Source organism: Macaca fascicularis, chromosome 2 (genome assembly GCF_037993035.2).
Source record: "Macaca fascicularis isolate 582-1 chromosome 2, T2T-MFA8v1.1".
In the NCBI taxonomy this organism is placed as follows: Eukaryota; Metazoa; Chordata; class Mammalia; order Primates; family Cercopithecidae; genus Macaca; species Macaca fascicularis.
Window position 1 is genome coordinate 162,821,103 of NC_088376.1, and position 21,196 is coordinate 162,842,298.

Consider the following 21,196-nt stretch of genomic DNA (forward strand, 5'->3'; position numbering starts at 1 on the left):
CTGGCTTGACCCAAACTAAAGTCTGTTCTTAAAAGGCCTCTTTCAAAACATATGACTCATCAGTTTTACAAAACATTCCACCATCAGGTTAAACATACAAAGTACATCCTTCTATAACTACAACTCAATCAGAAATTAAAGTTTGACTGCAGAGTAAAGGCATAGTTTCTCATACAGATAAATGGCAAGAAAAAAACGACTTTCCTCTTTTTCAAAGGAGGAAAGCAATTTAATGTCGTTGATTATACACAACCACTTAACTTTCTTATGTATAAGCTTTGTTAAAAAAAAAAAAAAAAGCTAAGCATTTTTTCTCATTTCTATTCATGACTTTTCAAAATCATAAAAAGTAATTTCAGAAAAGATTGAGTTTGGGACAAGGATGAAAAATATGTTAATTAGAATTACTAAATTAGTACCAGATCAGGATTTTCCCAAACTGTAGTTTTGACCTGCAGTACAAACTCAATGCTTTCTGAGTTTTTAAACTAACTCATTAATTTGAGCTATCTCAAGTCATGGAACTGCCTCCAAGACTTCCAAATTCACTCCTAGACACAACTTAGACCAAAAACCACGTATGTGCTTCTATAATTAAAACGGGCAAAACGTCCTTACTTGATATACATTTATGCTTTAAAAAAGAAAAAAATAATTCTGTGGGGCAAGTAGTGCGGGTATTACCCATATTTTATGCATGGGGCAACTGAAATCAAATCCCTGCCCTAGGCTATTTAACAGCGGAACCCCCAGTAAGGATCGGGGGTTCTGATGTCTAGTGCAGCTGCTTTCACACTTCGAAGTCGGTTTTGTTAATCCTCGGACTTTAAATTCCTGGGGTTTTCTGTCATGGAGATAAATCATCACTAAATTCCTGTGTGCTCACAGAGTCCTGCAGACACCGGCCCCACTTTTCAACTGAAAAACAAGCGGGGGGCGGGGAAGGGGCACGTGACGCGCGAACCCTCAAGGCCAGATAACCGAACATCCTTGGGCTGTTGCCGAGGCAGTCTTGGAGCCCTGGAATAGGTCACCAGGCTCCCCCGACTATAAAGCGCAGCCGCCGAAACCCGGCCCGGCTCTGATGACAATTTGGCAGCCTCTGGGTCTCGGCCTCAGCTCCGCGCAGCCCACGCTACGCTCTTTCCACTCCGCGCCCCGCGCCTCGTGAGGCAGAGCCCGCCCCGGAGCGGCGCGCGCAACCCAGGGCCTCGCGTCGCGTGACTCGGCCAAGGCGCGCAGGGTTAGCGCCCGCCCGCGCCACTTCCGACTCAGCTCTTGGTTCAGGTTCCGGGGCGCCGCGGAGCTCCCGGCCTGTGGACGCCGCGCGGCGCTCTGGGGAATCCAGCGCCAAGCGCCGTGCGGTGGCTAGGATGGAGGAGGCCGGAGCGGCGGTGGTCACGGCCGGGGAGGCCGAACTGAACTGGTCCCGCCTCAGCGTGTCCACTGAGACGCTGGAGTCTGAGCTGGAGGCGCGGGGCGAGGAGCGGCGCGGCGCGCGGGAGGCACTGCTGCGGCTGCTGCTGCCTCACAATCGTCTAGTGTCGCTGCCGCGGGCGCTGGGCAGCGGCTTTCCGCACCTCCAGCTGCTGGACGTGAGCGGCAACGCGTTGACCGCTCTCGGCCCGGAGCTGCTCGCGCTGCGCGGCCTGCGCACGCTGCTGGCCAAGAACAACCGGCTCGGCGGGCCCAGTGCGCTGCCCAAGGGCCTTGCTCAGTCGCCGCTCTGCCGCAGCCTCCAGGTACTCAACCTCAGCGGCAACTGTTTCCAGGAGGTGCCTGCCTCGCTCTTAGAGCTGCGTGCGCTGCAGACCCTGAGCCTGGGCGGCAACCAGCTGCAGAGCATCCCGGCTGAGATCGAGAACTTGCAGAGGTGAGCGGGTGTGTGCCGGAGGGTGGGGAGGCCTCGGGCGGTGTCCGGGAACCCTGGGGCGCCGGGCCTGGACGCCTCACATTTGTCACGTAACCATTTCCAAGCTTTGTCTTTAACTGTGCGGTAGTGAGTTCTGCCCAACCATCTCAGCAAGTTGTTGTAAATATCTAGTATGATCGTTTGTGTGGCCGTTTGGTATGTTGTGTTTGGCCTGTGCGGATTCTCGAGGCATTTTTTCTGTCTTCCTTATTGAATCTGGGGCGTAATCCGAACTGAGTGGGAACTCAAAACAGATGTAAATCAGAGTTTGTCACTTCTTTGCTCAAAAGTCTTCCGTGGTTTTCCATCTCTATAGATCAAAGTACATGCCTTTGAGCATGGCATACAAGGTGCTCTGACCTGACCCTTGCTTTCCACTACATTTGCAGCTTCGTCTTCTCTGTGGCAGTACCAACTACCATTTGTGGAGTTCAGTGACCTATCCATTTTCCCCGTAGAGAAAGCAGCTTGGAGTTGCTGGTAGGCACTCAGTATGTGTTGAATGGATGCAGTGCCTCTGTACACGTGCTGTTTCCCTTGCTTGGAATGTTTCCTTCACCTGGCAAACGCCTATCATCCTTCAAAAGCTATCTCAAGTTATCATCTCTGTAATTCCTTTTTTACTACTCCCTGCACAACAATTTTTTTCTTTACTACTCCCTGCACAAAAAAGTACAGCCTATACTGTACTTTCTCTGTGCTTCATTCATCCTGCCGTTGCATTTACCTTATTGGATATAATTCCTTGTTTACAGGAATTATCTGCTTCGCCTACTAGATTATGTAGTAAGTATGTTAAATTTAACTTTAGGAGGAAGCAGAGAAACAGGATAATAAAAGTGCCCGGTGGGGGAGTGGGAAATAGAGCAAAATGTATTGTACAAAATGAAAAAGAGGTATCTTCCATCTGTAAGATATTTTCACACTTTATTGTATTTTCAGAGATAATAGAATGTTAAAGGTAGAAGGGACCTCAGAGTTAAGTGTAGCAAAAGAATATTGGCCTGGGAAAAAAGAACTCTTGGTGCCTCAGCCTTAGGCAAGTCACTGGTATCCTAACTGTAGCTTTCTAATCTACAAAATGAAGCATTTGGTTAAGATGGCTCTTTGTTTACTCTTCAGTAGATATTTACTGAATACCTGCCCTGTGTCAGGCACTGTCCCAAGTATTGGGGATACAGTGGTGAACATGATCCAGGAGACAGACGTTCAACAACTAACTGTGAACCTCATTATTTAATTACAGTGGTTATGAGTTCTATGAAGACCTACAGAATGCCTTGAGACAAAATGACAGAGGCACATGGGAAAGCCCAGAGGCAAGGAGGGTAACTACTAAAATTCTGAAAGAAGGACATTGTACTGGGAAGTGAGTAAGAGGGAAAGTGGCAAAAATAAATTCGGGCAAGTCAGCCCATGTCAGGTCTTGAAGGCTACCATAAAGTTTGGATTTTATTCTGAGTGCACGTGAGAGAGTTTTAAGCATGTGTCTTGTTGCTGTGCAGGAATGGAGTGAGGAGAGGGTGAAGAGATGGAGATTTTGAGGGCTGGTTTGAAGGAGGTCATTGTAGTAGGACGAGAGATGATGGTAGCTTATACCAGGGTGATACTAGGGTAAATGATAAGAAATGGAAGATATGGAGAAAAGATTTAGAGGTAAAATTGACAGCCCTTGGTTCCTTCTAATTTTAATGTTACATAATTCCAGCTTTGGAATTTTCTTAATATACTAACAGGAACCTAGGGAAAGTATTATTTCCATCTTATGGAGAGAAAAGTAGGCAAAAATCCCATTTATTTAATACTTACAATGCAGTAGATCCTGTCATAGGTGCTAAATATGCTTTTTAATTCTCACAATGATCCCATGAGATAATGTGCTCCCATTTTTCAGAGGCAGAAACTGAGGCTCAGAGAAATTAAGTCACAAGATTACAAGGCTACTAAGGGTTGGAACTGTATTTGACCTCTGTGGTCTATGACTCCAGACCCTTGAATTCTGCACAGTGGCAGAGTACTAGAACCCGAATCTTTGTCGAGGGGTTGGAGGGTCGTGAGTTTTGTTTTGTTTTGTTTTGTTTTTTGTTTTTTTTTGAGGCGGAGTTTCAGTCTGTTGCCCAGGCTGGAGTGCAGTGGCATGATCTGGGCTCACTGTAATCTCTGCTTCCTGGGTTCAAGTGATTCTCTTGCCTCTGCCTCCCAAGTATCTGCGACTACAGGAGCATGCCATCACGCCAGCTAATTTTGTATTTTTAGTAGAGACAGTTTCACCATGTTGGCCAGGCTGTTCTCAAACTTCTGACTTCAAGTGATCCACCCTTCTGCATCTCAAAGTGTTGGGATTACAGGTGTGAGCCACTGCACCCACCCTAGAACTTGAATCTTTGGACTTCTGTACTGTTGGATTTGTGATCAGGAGGATTTGTCAAAGTCGTTCACGTAGTTGACTGATTTTCTGACTCAATTTTCTGGGCTAACAACTGTGCTATCTGTGTTTATTGTTCATTGTGTCTTTGACTCCAGTAATGTGTGATATCTTTAACGTCACTGTTTTCATTTTTCAGTTACATGCTTTATTTCTCTTTACTGCTAAGAATCGGTAAAGGTTTAGGCTATGCTCCAAATATAAACTCTGATTGAGTGTAAGTTAAAAGGGTTGTGTAGAAATATACTCTGAGCTCGAAAAAGCCTTGGCAATGAGCCGATTTTTAGCCTTCTATTTACAGATGAGGAGACTGAGATTTATTATCAGTGACTTTGCTTGAGGCCAGATAGTGACAAGTAAGAGTTATGTGGTTCAGCCCTCGAACACTGCTAACTCTTCACTACTAATATGATGCATTAAAGCTTCAAAAATGTAGAGGTGGAGGTTTAGTCTCTTAAACTACCTGTCCAAGAATACCATCTTCTCTTAGAAAATCTGTGGATTCTCTAGACTTCATTGGTTACTCTGATTTATATTGTATACTGTATGCCATGCTGCTTTTTAAACCAGATCTAGTGTTTTGGCACATTAAGAAGATACGTGTCCTCTGTAAGAGCAATTATTAAAATAGTACAGACTATATAATGCATGAAAACTCCCCCACTCCTTCCACTCTTCATCATTTAAGGAAAGAATTAACAAATGAATACTCATGGCTTAATTGGTGTCATTGACCTCTCCAGATTTAGCAGGGTATCTATGTTTTCTATACCCTATCGATTCTTTCCCCTAGTAGCAAAATCTTTTTTTTTTTTTTTAACATTTTCTGAAGGATCACTTTCAAAGTATAACAAATAAGTAGATGTTGAAAATCTTACTTACTTTTATGATTAACTTCATTCTCCTGGAGTAAATTAGGCTATCAGTGTGAACCGTGCAGTTGTGGATGTAGATACTTTCCATCAAAATGTGTTTAATCTTCAGCAAATAAATATAATTGTTTGGCTATAGTATATAGGCAAATTTGTTTTTGTTATATAATGCTGAAAAAGTAGGTATAATTCATATTCTGACTTATTTTTCTGAATCATACCTTTTATTCTTCTCAGCTTAGACATTAATTGAGGAAGAGCTTAATAGCTTATCACTCAATGGCCAATAGACTTTATTTAAGTAAACAAAACTTCAGGATTGTTTGGCAAATCCAGTATGCTAGATATTTGGAGAGTAGGTTTGAGCACAACTGAGTCTCATTAGTACTCTTCTACAATCTTTTCTTCTTAAGTAATGCCTTCCTTTTTCTGTTCATGATGCCTCTCACCATCTGTTTGATGTGGTTTTGAAAGATTGAAATAGGAGGGTGTGACAAAACGAAAGCTAAAAGTTAATGCTCTGGAATGTTTTGAAGTTAGTGTACAATAGGTTGATATCTTAGGAAAGAGATAGATGACTCAGCCAGATGATAGAATGCAGTAAAGTTTAAATGAAAACACTTTTCCACATTTAGGGTCACATACTGAGTTTTTCACTGGCTCTCAACATCATCCCTCTGACGTTTTTTATTGCCTTAATTTGGGGCAAGTATCAAGAGATGATGCATCTGGGAGGGGGGAGGGATAGCATTAGGAGATATACCTAATGTAAATGATGAGTTAATGGGTGCAGCACACCAACATGGCACATGTATACATATGTAACAAACCTGCATGTTGTGCACATGTACCCTAGAACTTAAAGTATCTATTTGTGTGTCTGCTTTTGAACATATAGGTACCTTAAAATCCTGTGGTGTTAGTATTTGAAAATCATTTAATACAAAGATGCTACTTCAAGAAAACATTCTTTATCTACAGATGTTCTTATCTTTCTGCTTCTTTTCCTTTCTGTTTTCTACCTCTTTGTACATTCCTATCTTACTTTAATTCCATCTCCCTTTAACCAACCATGTAAGATAGGATTAATGTATTTTTTTGTTTGTTTGTTTTTTGGGTTTTTTTGTTGTTGTTATTTGGTTGTTTTTTGTTGTTGTTGTTGTTTCTTTTTTTTTTTTTTTTAGAGTCAGAGTCTCACCCTGTCCACCAAGCTGGAGTGCAGTGGCGCGATCTCACCCACTGCAGCCTCTGCCTCCCAGGTTCAAGTGATTCTCCTTCCTCAGCCTCCCAAGTAGCTGGGATTACAGGCACCTGCCACTATACCCGGCTAATTTTGTTCTGTTTTGTTTTTAGTAGAAATGGGGTTTCACCATGTTGGCCAGGCTGGTCTCGAACTCCTGACCTCAAGAGATCCGCCTGCCTCAACTTCCAAAAGTACTGGGATTAGAGACGTGAACCATTGTGCCCAGCTTAATGTATATTTTTATGATGTTCGGTGTCATTTTTATTTGATTGGAGAAGCAGAAAGCATTTTCTAATTTTACCTGTGCTAGCCTGTTTTTTCAGTGGGTCATTGTACTTGATAGAGAAAAGGCATCCACTGCAGTATCCCTAAGGATTGGAAACGTGACTTATTTTTCAAGAGACAATTTTAAGGTCAATATATTAATGCTAAACAGGAAAGGAATAATTCGTTCCATAAATTCAGTGAGTACTTTTCTTGTTTTCTGTATTCCTCAAGTACTGAAAGAATAGAATTGTTCCAACCCTAATTAACAGAGTTGCAATGTTGATAACCATAAGAACTTAAACCCTACAGTTTTGCTACAAATTCAACAACAGTTTCCTTCTTACAGAAAAGTGTATTTGGAAACAGTAGAGTATGTTACAGAAATTTGATTCCCACAAATCATCAAAAGGTGTCAAGTCCCTAGCAATTTGGAAATTATTTGAGTTAGAAAGTAAAAAATAAGCCTGAAACTGTAAATTTAATATGATGGTTATGTAATTTGATTAGTGTTATTCATCAGTTGCAAAAGAGAATTTACGTAATTGCAAAATCATGGCCTTAGTTACATTTTAGAACATCAAATCCTTTTCTGCCAAAGTCAAGGTAACTACTAATGTTTGGCATCCTTTCCGTCTACCTTCCCCGTCCACTTCCAAAGCATTGAAAGAAGACATTGAGTAGCAAATGACCACCAGAGACTAGTTTTTCTTGGTTCCTGACTGTCTTAATAAGTTCAGGCTACTATAAGAAAACATAAACTAGTGACTTATAAACAATACAAATTTATGTATCACAGTTCTGGAGGCTGGGAGTTCCAAGATCAAGGTGGTGGCAGATTTGATGTCTGGTGAGGGCTTTCTTCCTGGTTCATAGACTGCAATCTTCTGACTGTGGCCTCACATTGTTATGGGATCTCTGGAGTGTTGATTTTTCTGGCCGGAAACCTCTGTGGCCATGGCACTTTTGCCCAAGTTCTTGTCCTGCATCCAGAAAGAATGAGATACGCAGACAAGTGAAGGGTGAAGAAGAAGAGTATTATTTAGTGTTAGAACAGCTCAGAGGAGTGAGTAGCTCCTCTCTGTAGGCAGGTCGTCCCTTCAAGTGTTCAGCTCTCAGTAGAGAAGAGGCGCGGGAGAGGGTGGCCCCTCTCCTCAGGCAAGTCATTTAAATGTCTCTGCAGGTCTCTGAAGCTCTTGGAGGTCTCTGAAGCTCTCAGCAGAGAGGGCAGTTCCTCTCTCCCGACAGGTCGTAGCTGAGAGGATACTTCTCTCTGCAGTTGGTCACCCCATCCCATCTTTTCTCTGTCCTCTTCCTCTTCTGCCCTGTTCTGGCTGAGCCCAGGGCTTTTGTGGACCTCAGAGGGGAGGAAGTACATGCTGATTAGTCCATGGGTAACCATGGGTGGGTGGGAAGAGGCACCAGGAGTCCATACTCCTGTCTGCCCAACTGGCAGCTTGGCCACCAGCCTTCAGGCCCTCCCTGACCCAAAGGTGGGGCCTTACTGGGGACCCACCTCTTCTGCCCAGGAATCAATCTGCCTCCTGCTGCCATTCATGGGACCCCTGGCTCAGCCCCAGCTCCCGCTCCCATCTTGGAGCAGGGGCTGGAGAGAGGCCAGGCAGCCGGAGAAGACACCCTTTAGCCTGCAGGGATGAGGGGGGGAATCCTTCCTGGGACCCCCAAGGGTGCAGGCTGCAGAGATACCCAGCTCCTGCACCTGGGAGGACAGCTGCAGCCGCTTGCAGGAAGGCAGATTCTGCCTGCTCCTAGCCCTCCCCCAAGAGCACAGGGAGGCTCGGATCCACAGCTGCAGTTTAGGTGGCTGTAGCCCCACCCAGGAGGGTGGGGCTTCTCCCTGCTCTGTAGAGCAGGAGGCCTGGGTCTGCAGCTGCAGGTTGCGCCACCACAGTTGCACCTGGGGAGCTCTGGTCCCTACACAGAAGGGGCAGGGCGCCCCCCAACTCCATGGAATGTGCAGCCCCAGCAGTGCCTCCCTGCTACATCAACATGATGGAGAGAGGAAGCAAGTTCCCTTGGGACTCTTCGAAGGACACTAATCCCATTAATGAGGGCTCCACCCTGTTGACCTTATCTAATCCTTTAGTTACCACCCAGAGACCCTACTTTTTAATACCCTAACATTAAGGAGTTAGGGTTTCAACATGAATTCTGGGAGGGCACAGGCATTCAATCCATAACACTGACCTAAGCAAATAGAAAGGATAACATTTACACTTGCCCTCAGACTCACTCTTCCTTTTTTTCACTTTTTTACCTCCCTCTCTAAACTATATTGCAAGTTATTATTTAGCTATCAAATCCTTTGTAAAAAGGACTTCGAAGTTTGCTTAGTTTTTTTCCCTCAGTCTTCTCATTGAAATAGTTCCTTTTCCAGGAACCTAGTAGTTTGTTATTTGAACTCCAAATATTCTGTTCCTTTCTGTTCCGTTCTATTCTATTCAAGTAACTATCATCATTGAAAAATAGGGATTTCTGAGTAACTGGGCGGTAAATTATGCCATACTTGGTAGAATTTTTAAAACCCTGCCTAGGAGCTTCTTTCACCAATGCTTAAGCACTTGCAGTAGGAGAATTCAATCTTGTAACCAGGTGACTTTTGCTGCAAGATAATCTTGGAAGAGAAAGAAAATAACATAAAATCAAAGTTATCAGCTTACTTTTTCTAAACATTTTAAGTCTAAAGAGGGAAATGGAATTTTGAAAAGCTTTTACACGATCAGAAATATGTTTTTTTAAAGTGTCATTAATACATATATTTGTTTGTTTGTTTGAGACACAGTCTCACTTTGTCACCCAGGCTGGAGTGCAGTGGTGCGACCTCAGCTCACTGCAACCTCTGCCTCCCAGGTTCAAGTGATTCTCCTGCCTCAGCCTCCTGAGTAGCTGGGATTACAGGTGCCTGCCACCTCGCCTGGCTAATTTGTTTTTTGTTTTTTGTTTTTTAAGTAGAGATGGTATTTTACCAGTTAGCCAAGCTGGTCTCGAACTCCTGACCTCAAGTAATCCGCCTGCCTCAGCCTCCCAAAGTGCTGGGATTAGGTGTAAGCCACCGTACCTGGCCTAATATATTTTTTAAAAAGACAAAATGTTTGATTCAAGTTGGCATTTTGAATAACCACACATCAAGGAAGACTGAGATTATGAAAGACAGAAAAATTATACTTGAGAAAATATCTGTAATAAGGCAATCTGCAACGAATTTTTAAGTACATTTACTAATTTCAGAGAGGTAAAGGAAGGAACTTCATCAATGAAGCAAGAATAGGGAGTTTTAAAACTGACAATTAGGAAAACCGCAATTGGAGTTTCTAGAAATGAAAAAATATAATTATTAACTAACTAACTAGACTAAAAGGTGAACAGAAGTCAGCTGAAGAATGAATCCATAAGCTGAATGATTTTACTGAGTTATTTTCCTGGAATTCAGCTTAAAGAGATAAAGAAATAAAAAGTATGAAAGAAATATTAAGACATAGAGGATAGATCCTGAAGTTAAAACTGCTAAGAGCAGCCGGGTGTGGTGGCCCATGCCTGTAATCCCAGCACTTTGGGAGGCCGAGGCAGGCAGATCATGAGGTCAGGAGTTTGAGACCAGCTTGGCCAACATGGTGAAACCCCGTCTCTACTAAAAATACAAAAATTAGCCAGGCCTGTTGGCGGGCGCCTGTAATCCCAACTACTCGGGAGGCTGAGGCAGGAGAATTGCTTGAACCCGGGAGGCAGAGATTGCAGTGAGTCGAGATCGTGCCACTGCACTCCAGCCTAGGTGACAGAGCAAGACTCTATCTCAAAAAATAAAAAATAAATAAAAAATAAACTGCTAAGAGCAATTCTAGAAAGACGATGAAAGAAAGACAATGTGTGAAGTGATAGTGGCTGAAATTTCCCACAAAGAAAGGGAGCTCTCTAAACTGATATCTTAACGTGTCATAGTAAAACTTTAGAACATTAAAGATGAATAAGAAAAAAATCCTTACTCCTATTGAAGAAAGAAAAAAAAAGATTACCTGCAAAGGAACAATAGTAATATTGGCTGTAATAAGATAATGGAGCAGCATCTTCGTAGTGCTGAGGAAAAGTAACTGCCGACCTAGAATTTTATGCCCAGCTAAACTATTGCTCAAGAGTGAGGGGGAAAAATTAAAATGCCAGAGACAAAGGACTCAAAGATTAACAATCATGAGTTCTTGCTGAAAGAACTTCTAAAGGATACACTCCAAGAAAAACCTTAAAAGAAATAAGCCTCAAAAAAAAAAGATGAACAAATTGGTAAAACATATTGATAAATCTGAATCAATTACTAATTGGAAATAAAATAAATTAGTAGAAAATCAGAGTAGAACTAATTCTAGAAGATCATACGAAGAGAAGGACAGAAGAGAGCATGGGTATGTGTTTGAGAGTGAGAGAGAGTACAAAGAAAATTGAAGGAGGTAACTCCTAGCAAAATAGAAATAGCATATACAGTTCAAAACAGTAGAAGTAGAGGGAAAAGAACAAAAAGAACCTTGAGGAGCACAATAAGAAGCAAAACTAAAGGGAAAAAGTATGTGGAGATACCATGATAATAGAAAACACAAGTCTGAACATCAATCATCAGTTATGCTCCATTTATAAAGATTTACACTTAAAATAAAATTACACCAATAAGTTACAAGGAAAGGGATAGGAAATGATGTACCAGGCAAATCTGTCATTTCTCGTCTGAAGTACTGGATTAGGCTCCAATCTGCTTTTCCTCCTCCTACTCCTGCTCACAGTGCTCCCCTAACCACTTCTCCAGTTGTTTGCCACTCAAAAGCCAAAGTGATCCTTCTAAAAAGTCAAGTTAAATGACTAGGCTTTGTTCAGAACTGTTTTTTCAAAATGCTCTTACAGAGGCCCAAAGGGCATTCAGTGATGTGGCCTTCCTAGGCTACCTCCCTGATCTCTTTGATGACCCTCCCACCTCAGTCACTCTAATCTACTCGTCTACTCAAACTGGCTGTGTTGCTGTTTCACAACACACCAATCACTTTTCCATTGGGGTTTGTACTCAGTCATTTCATTTAGATCTCGTTCAGATGTCATCTCCTAAGAGAAACTTTTTCTGACCACCCTCTCTAGAGTGTCACTTCTATCACTCTCTGATTGTTCCCCCTTTTTCTTTGTGACTCTGAAAACTATCTGGCATAATAGACATGTTATCAATTTATTGTCTGTCTTCTCACTAAAATGTAAACTTATTCAGGTCAAGAACTTGAACTTATTTGCATTCTATTCCCTAGAATGGTGCCTGGCACATTGTGGCACATTGTGGGTGTTAGTTCATATTTGTTAACTGGGCATTTTATATGATAGATAATATTATTCCATTTTTAAAAGAATAATATGCTGCAAGATTAAGTAACTGGTCCAAATTTTTATACTGGCAAGTTGTGGAGCTGGGATTAAATGAAATAATTGAATGAAATAAATACCAATAAAAATAAAACTGGTAAGCAGTGTTGATAATCAGAGGACATAGATTTCAGGGCAAAATGTATTTAAAAGAACATATAGAGGCCGGGCACAGTGACTCACGCCCGTAATCCCAGCACTTTGGGAGGCTGAGGTGAGCAGATCACCTGACGTCAGGAATTTGAGACCAGCCTGGCTAACATGGTGAAACCCCGTCTCTACTAAAAATACAAAAATTAGTCAGGCGTGGTGAAAATTAGTCAGGTGTGGTGGCAGGGACCTGTAATCCCAGCTCCTCGAGAGGCTGAGGCAGGAGAATTGCTTGACCTAACTTGGGAGACAGAGGTTGCAGTGAGCTGAGATCATGCCAGTGCACTCCAGCCTGGGCGACAGAGTGAGAGTCTGTCTCAAAAAAAAGAAAAAAAAAAAAGAACAAATAGAAATGCTTCATATGAATTAAGGCTCACTTCAGGAAGTTTTTAGCAGTAATGAGCTTGAATGTATCTGTAGTATAATTTCTGTATATTAATGGGAAAGAAAGCAAAGATTGACAGGACTCTAAGGGAAGAAGGAAAATCATGTTTATAGTAGGAGACTAACCACCAGAGCTAGAAGGCAAAATAATAAGAGAAAAAAATTTACTCAGTTAAGAGCTCAATCATAATAGCTACATGTTCTTTTTGTACATATAATACATGAATGAAAATAGACCATGCTCGAGGCCACAAAGGAACAAAGTTATGCAGAATATGTGTATTTAACAACAGCAGAGCTCCCAACAAATCAGTGAGATAAAGCTGTATAATTCGTGAGAAAAATAGGTAAATGATATGAATAGGTAATTCTCTAAAGATATACAAATGTCTAAAACTATAAAAAGATGCTAAACTTCACTAATAGTTAGGGACCTACAGATTTGCAGATTAAAAACACAGAATGGTACCATTTTTTATACCATCAAATAGTAAATAAATAAATAAATGCTGGTGATAATACTAGGTGTTGGCAAAGTTGTAGGTTAAGGAGTGCTCTTAAATGCCAGTTATGGATTTGTAAATAGCCATGACTGCACAAGGTAACTTGGCTTTATCTGTTAAAATTACACCTTATATTCTAAAATCTCCCACTTCACAGGCAATTCAAGGGAGGGAGACTCTGATTTAGTGCATCTGGATGGGATCAGGACTCCATAGCTTTAAAAATATCATAGGGAATTCTTACTGTGGAAGTTTAGGTAATACTTTAGTAGGCTGTTTTCTCCCACATTTAAAGGTGTTTTGAAAAAACAGTGGTTCTACTGAGTTAGCAGATTTAACAGGAAGATAAAAGTAATACAGTATTGGGAGAAGAAATCTGTATGTGTTTGTATACTATATATGTGTATGTATATGTGTGTGTGTGTGTATATATATATATACACACACACACACACACATATATATATAGAACTGATTGTGCTACCCCCTGCAAAAATCTTTTGAAGGAAGCCTTTCGACAGTAATCATCAAAGAGTACTCTCTTTTTTTCTATTTTGGTGCAATATATGCCATGTCTAAAATGTTAACCTATTGTTGGAAAACAGTATAATTACCTGGAACTTTGATTTTATAGTTGTGGGCAATTTACACAGCCTCTGAAGTATGTAATTGCTATAATAAGAGCAAAGAAGAAATGTAGAGACTTCATAGTTTTAAAGTCTGTTCAAAAACAAGGTAGTGGTTTTCCCGTTGCCTGTCAGGGCATCAATCAAATCCAAGCATACTAGCATAGAATTCAGGGTTCTTGTAATCTGGTCTCTCTACAACCTTAATCTTTGATTCCTCAAGATGAATTCTCTTCTATTAAAAGGTATATTCATTGTGCCTAACAAGCCCTCTGCTCCAACCTGAAGTGTACTCTCTCTTCTCATCTAAATGGGCTAAGTCCATAGCCCAGCTGAAGTCACAGCCCTTTGGGGAAGCCTATTCCATTCAGAACTACTGTGGCCTTTTAAAAACTTTTATCTTCCTTTTCATTCAACTCCTAATGCCATTTATGGTTTGTCCCTCTTATTTTGGTATTGTAATGCCTATTTTTGGCCTTGTTTTGTGTTTCATTGTAAAGTTATCTAACATTGGTCTGTCTTGTCTGCTTAGCTATAGTATAAGCTCCCTGAAAATTGCATTGTTTCTCTAGAGACTGGATAGAACATAGCAAATCTTAAGTAAAACATTTGCTGAATAAATAGATGAAACGTGTTTATTGTAGTAGACATAATGGGGTATCTTTTTCAACTTTATTTACTTTTTTGGTTTTGTTCATTTATTTTTGCAGTTTAGAGTGCTTATATCTTGGAGGAAATTTCATTAAAGAAATCCCACCAGAATTAGGAAATCTGCCTTCTCTGAATTACTTGGTATTATGTGACAACAAAATCCAAAGTGTACCTCCTCAGCTTTCACAGTGAGTAGTTCCAGGCATTTGTATATACACAGACATCTGTGCTTAGTAATTATTGTCTTGTATTCACTCACATGTTTTATATGTAGAGAAGAATTAGATATTCTCAAAGTAAGTGATACATGTTAATTATAGTTCTGAGGTTTGCTGCGAGCTGGGTTTTTAAAATTTCGCTTTTAAATGCTCTGGTTTATTCCTCAAAATATTATTCAATCTATTCTGTAATCAAAGAATTGAGCGTTAGCATTTATTTCCCTAGGTTTTATGGGACTTTTAGTGATTTTATATTTGATATGAAACATTTATATCCTAATTAGGCTTTATAATGTGAAGGATCTTAATTTCTGTTGCATTTGAAATCTTTCCTTTTTTAGTTATCTAAATGAAAAAGCATGCCCACTGCCCACCCCTAATCTTCAAATCTAGCTTTTATAGCAGTTAGCACATCAGAACACTCTCTAAGTATTCTAAATTCGCCAAGATTCTAAGGACAAAAGTCCATGACATTTACAAATCTGCACTTTGATCTAGTTTCAGCACCTTTTTGTTTTACTTCAGTTGACTCAAGTTCTGTATATACACATATATTCAATATTTTTGATAGTTATGTTGCTTACTGCCATTGGTTTTTATACTGCATTTATTCTAGGTTGCATTCACTTCGTTCCCTAAGTCTTCACAATAACTTGCTGACATATCTGCCGCGGGAGATCCTCAACCTTATTCATTTGGAAGAGTTGAGTTTACGAGGAAATCCATTGGTTGTTCGTTTTGTTAGAGATTTAACCTATGATCCTCCAACTCTCCTGGAATTAGCTGCACGGACCATTAAGATCCGAAATATTTCCTACACTCCCTATGATCTTCCTGGGAATCTTCTTAGATACTTGGGTTCAGCCAGCAATTGCCCAAACCCAAAATGTGGAGGTAAGTTAATTCAGTATTCATGTTTCCCACTCATTTAGCTCTTTTTAAAATTAATTAAGTCTAGAAGTCAGACAAAAGCTGTCTCTATTTCTGTTCCCTTTATTTTTTCACTCATTTATGAAAAAGACATTTCACTCTGGGTTTTTTTTAAGAATTATTTTTCATAATATTTTAGGATTCATACATAAGGAACATACCCGGGAAGTCTAATCCTGTCTTGTCACAAGATAATAAATCAAGATGGTAAAATGAGAGGAAACTCAAGGACGTATAAACAGTTCTAATTGTTTAAAAACTGTTCCTAAAATGTTTGGACACCTTTTATATTTATTTGAAGGATATTTTCTTAGACCCACCATTCCCTGTATCAGATTTAATAGGGTATGATTCAAGATGTATGAGAATGGGCTGAATGTGTGCCAGTTACAGATTGTACACAAAACTTTATGTTACTTTAAGTCCATGGTTCAAAATGTCTTGAGTTTAGAGCATTTGGAGAGAATTATGCAAATGATATAAGGCAGAGTCAGGTAAGTATCCCAAGGAATTCAAAATGCTTCTGGAAATCAAAGGAGGGGGAGAGTACATTTAATTAGATCTGGAAACAATGAGCTAATTATTGAGGTATGAATTAGATTTTGATAGGGTAAGATTGAGGATAGGAAATTTTTCAGATGGAGAATACAAAGTGGAGACGGAAGAGTATGGGGCAGACTGTTGGATGAGTAGTAATTTGCCCCAAATGTAAGGTTAGGGGAGTAATGAGAGTGGAAAGCTACGTTGAGTCCAGGTTGTGAAGAGCCTGAAGTGCCAGGGTGTGTGGGTGAGAATTACTGACTGATAGTAGGTCATTTTTTACTTTGGCTCCTTCATAAAAGACTACTTTTAAAAAATCCAGTAGGTACTGAGGAAATGCTGTGTAATGATGTTCAAAACCATGTGAGACTTTCTCTGGCAGTCCGATCTTGTCTTGAAGCTATTACAACATTAAAAGGGAGAAAATTATCAAATTATTCAAAGATTGTTAAAAGATAAAAAAGACACTTTGAGTTTAAAAAAGATAATGCTCTGGGTCATTTTTGGCCACCCACTCTTAGAAGTAGAGATTGCAGCACTGTGCCAAGTTCAAAGTGCTTACGCTTTTCTCTGTGATTCTCCATTCCTGAATTAGCTTTCACAGTGACAGAGGAAAACACATAGGGCAGCATTCACACCAGACCCTCAGGCCTGAAAGTCTAAATCTCTTCTTTGAATTCATGCTTTTCTGGAAATGGACCTCTACTGGAATTCTCTTTTCTCTCTTAAATATTTCCTTAATGACTTCTTTAGTATACTGGTGTGCCATTTATCTTAGGAACAAAAATGCTTTAAAAATTACCAGCTTAAGACCGAGTGTGGTGGCTCATGCCTGTCTGTAATTCCATCACTTTGGGAGGCTGAGGCAGGAGGATCTCCTAAGCCCAGGAGTTTGAGACCAGCCTAGGCAGCATAATGAGAGTCTCTACAAAAAATAAAAACATTAGTTGGGCATAGTGGCATGTACCTGTGGTCCCAGCTACTCAGGAGGCTAAGGTAAGAGGATGGCTTGGGTCCAGGAGTTCAAGGCTCCCATGAGCTGTGATCATGTCACTGCACTCTAGCCTGGGTGACAGAGTGAAACCCTGTCTCTTTAAAAAAAAATTATCTGTTTAAAATTTGAGATAATCTGTTAGACATTTTCCCCCTCAAATTTGTTAGTTATTAAACTAACTTAAAAGTACTTTTATATTCTCAGAGATATTTTTCTCTTTGTATAATCTGAAATCTTATAAATCACAAGATAGTATTATACTGCTTTAGTTCATCGTATCTCCCATAATGCTTTTTCTTTCATCTGTTTTCGAGAAGCTAACTCATTTTGGGGGATTTATTATCGGTTTTTGATTGACCAACTTATTGAATGTATCTACTTTTGGGGGATTTATTATCAGTTTTTGATTGACCAACTTACTGAATGTATCTACTTTCCTAAATCATTCCAAGTAATATACCACAAATTTCCCCTTTTTTATATTTACTACAAGATCAAAAAAACTACATGGTTAGTTGAGATATCAGGAAAAAAAAATAGAAGTAGAATTCATTGTTTTTCCTTTGCTTGGACCACATCTTTTAATTTTAGTCCCTTATGTGATAAACACACAGTATTTGATGCCAGAAGAAACTTAGGCAGAGTATACAGCTTGAGATTCCTCTCCAGAGAGGTGATTGGACCAAAATTCTAGATGTTCTGGTTATACTGCAACCATTGTGACAGTCTTTGTCTGTTAGAGATTTGCAGTGTCATTTTAAGGACCAACTAGAATCCAGAGGCACGGCAACATCTGCTTTCCTCTCGGCTCTAGCTCTGTTTTTACTTAACTAAAGGGCCACAGTCGAGGAGCACTAACCTAGGAATCAAAAGGGCCAGATATTACTTTCAGTTTACCTGAAGGTGTGTAATTGTATGAGAATCAAGTGAGATCATCAGTGAAACAGATCTGAGGCCTGAAGATTTACAGTCTTTGGAAATCTAAAATGACATTTTATTTTTTTCAATTTTGCCTTCCCGGTACATAAGAATAAGAGTACCAAAAGTCATCCCCTTTCTGAAAATTTTTTGTATACTAATTCTTTAAGATAATTATTAAAGGAGTTTTTATGTTGTTTTGTTTTAGTCTGTGACTGTAGGGTAGTACCAAGGGGGTGGCTTGGGTAATAGAGAAAAGGCACCTCAGGTATCCTAAAATCTCCATCAGCCATTGCCCCAAGTCTCCCAGAGAAAAGAAGCTAGGTACACAGTGTCCTTTCTGTACCTGCTCCCTTTAAGATAAATTTCCTGTTTACCTCTTTACACCCAGATTCTACCTTTAAGACCTTCCAGGAGGCTTGTAGACAGCTATACGAGCAAGTACTGTTTCTGCTTAAGATTCATAACAGAAAATGGTATGTGAGGTTTCTCCAGAACACTGGAGAAAGGGCTGAAAAAGAAATTGGTTCCTTGCTTTGTAATGATTACTTTGTATTCCTTCTTCTCTTTAGGAGTCTACTTTGACTGCTGTGTCAGACAAATTAAATTTGTGGACTTCTGTGGGAAGTATCGCCTCCCACTGATGCACTACTTGTGTTCCCCAGAATGCTCTTCCCCTTGCAGTTCTGCCTCTCACAGCTCCACATCCCAGAGTGAATCTGACTCAGAAGATGAAGCTAGTGTTGCTGCACGCAGAATGCAGAAAGTTCTTCTTGGTTGAATAGGAGTGCACACTGGTGTGAAATACTTAAAAAACTGAGCAAAGGCGGTTAGATAAGAAAACAGAGCTTGAAGTTCACTGTTCACTAGAAACCTTATCTTCATCTTAAGTGTTCATGAAAGAGTCTGGGATGATATAAAACATCTTGTGTTTCATCTACCCATTCAGCAGGAATGAGTCCAGTCCCATGTTTGGATTCTTTTAACATAATTTATTATGAATGATAGTTCCACATTTGGCTGATGGTTTGCAGTTTTCACTCAAGTTTTGCCTGAATCAGAAAGCAGAATGGTACCTTTTGAAGAGCAGTTCTACAATAAGCCATAAGTAGTATACCTTTTGGCAGTTGAGATGGAGAAAGTGAGAAATAATCAAAGCTATAATTGCCAGAGTTGCCCTTGGGTTTACGTAGAACACTATATACCATATATACTATATGTGCCATATATATATGTATTATATGCCATAAACAGGAATAACCCTCCCTTTTTTTATTGCCTGTATGTCTAGATTAGTTCAGAGAAGCTCACAGATGGTTACATAGGATGTAAACCTTTCTGACAAACTAACTGGTGAAGTAAGGCATATAACGGTTAAGTGGGATATTAAAACTTTTTCATTCTTTTCCTTTGTTCTATAGGATTGCTATTAACCTTATATAATCTAGCAATGATTGTTATAGTGCCTTAATCCAGCAAGGATATAAAAATGTATTCAAGAAATAATGCCAGAGCAACATATAACCTGACATACCATGCAGAACATTTAAAAATATTCTTTAGCAGAACTAGGTAAATAACTGTATATCTGATATCCATGGCCCTCTTAATACTTTGTGCACTCATCCCTTATAAGCACATTACTTTTACACTTAATGGTAGGCCATAGTCTTGATCAGTCTGGTCATCATAAGACAGAGTAAGAATTTTTAACAAAAAATTCTAAAAGAGATATAAGCTAGGAAAGCTTCTGTATATCTTGCATTAAATGGGTAGGGAAAAAATATGACTCTTGCCCATGTCACATACTGGACCATCTTTCTCTACTTTTTAAAGAAAAACTAATAAAACTAGAAAAACATCACAACAAGCCAAATAAAAATGGGGAAAAGTTGTCATTGTCCTTATACCTAATAAAACAGTTTCCAGAACTACTTTAACTATGGAAGCATTTTCAAAAATAAAGTAGTAATAAAATAGAAAAAACTTATTAATATATTATATCCTTAATGTATAGCAGGAAAATAGTTTCACAAATTAATTGCTATTAGAAATTACCAAATTTTTATTAACTAGTTTAATATGCAATACAAATTGAATTTTAAGTACAATTTAAGTACAATATAAGTTGATATAAAGTAAATGCTTACTGGTAATCATTAAATAACTAATAACATCACTTGTTAAATGTTAAACATGCAGTAAGAAATGTCAAATATACAGGTCAGATAGGCATTAGAACATCAGGTGATACCTTTTCTGATTTCTGGCATTCATGGCACACCATTTCTTAAAAGCAGATTGTTGTATAATAACATATACATGTATTAGGGTTTTTTTCATATATATATTTTTTATTTTAGAAGAAACTAGCATAATTTAGGATTTATGTGTTTATTTGTATATTAATTCATGAAACATGAGAGTTTCATGAACTGCAGATGTGAAACGCTGCTATAGAATGAATCCCTTTACCTTTACCCTGTTATAATGTAGTAAGATTTTGTTTTCCTTTTGATTCAGAAATTTTCTGTGTCTATAGAAGTAATCTAATATGTTCCTACTGGCTAGAAGAGTAATACATGGGTGATTATATCACAAAATAGAGGTATAAAGAATAGAGGTATAAAGTCTTTGCTTACTTCTCCATGTGAGCCACAGCAAACTGCAGAGTGTACAGTTATGAAAGGTAAAGATGACTTAGGCTGTGCCTAAGTGACAAATGTAAAATGTTTTGTAAATAAGTGACTTAGTTAAGATACATAAGATATTTTCATAGAAAATGATGTATTCATAGTAAAATACTCGAATTGATAGGACCAACTTTTTTTGGCCTGAATGCTTATGCCTACTTCCTAATCAATTACCAACTTGACTTGAGCAACTGCTTGAGTAGTCTTCTAAGAGTTAGTCTTCGTAAAATAAATGGATAGGTATGTAAATATATAATCTTACATAGCCTTTCCAACTTTCTAGAAAGAAGGTCTACTGCTTCATCTTTTACAGATGTAAATAGGTCCAACCAGAGAGTTTCTGGCCTTTGCATATAAGAATATAGATGTATATCACAGTATTATTTCAACAAAATGTTATGGTTCTATGTATAGTTGAAAAATCTATGATCAGTGTACCGTTGTCTTTTGGTAATTTTTAATGAAGTATA

General features: G+C 39.3%; 1 protein-coding gene across 2 annotated transcripts; it reads left to right on the top strand.

Annotated features, from left to right (window-relative positions):
- The first annotated feature begins 1,292 nt into the window (after nt 1-1,292).
- Nucleotides 1,293-19,874, top strand: LRRC58 (leucine rich repeat containing 58). 2 transcript variants are annotated; one of them, XR_012431671.1, is made up of 5 exons: nt 1,293-1,873; nt 2,302-2,392; nt 14,493-14,621; nt 15,268-15,545; nt 18,606-19,874. XR_012431671.1 is itself a non-coding variant. In XM_005548049.5 (4 exons), the coding sequence occupies exons 1-4, from the start codon at nt 1,374-1,376 to the stop codon at nt 18,812-18,814; spliced, it is 1,116 nt and encodes a 371-aa protein (XP_005548106.3). In that variant the 5' UTR covers nt 1,293-1,373; the 3' UTR covers nt 18,815-19,874. The 2 variants fall into 2 exon arrangements, 1 of the variants encoding a protein (XP_005548106.3); XM_005548049.5 differs by lacking the exon at nt 2,302-2,392.
- Nucleotides 19,875-21,196: the final 1,322 nt, after the last annotated feature.

What these genes read in the sequence shown, in the direction of transcription:
- LRRC58 (XM_005548049.5), top strand. Translation starts at nt 1,374, where the DNA reads ATGGAGGAGGCCGGAGCGGCGGTGGTCACGGCCGGGGAGGCCGAACTG. An exon ending in GAGATCGAGAACTTGCAGAG is followed by an intron (nt 1,874 to 14,492) that starts GTGAGCGGGTGT and finishes TTATTTTTGCAG; the next exon opens with TTTAGAGTGCTTATATCTTG. An exon ending in GTACCTCCTCAGCTTTCACA is followed by an intron (nt 14,622 to 15,267) that starts GTGAGTAGTTCC and finishes CATTTATTCTAG; the next exon opens with GTTGCATTCACTTCGTTCCC.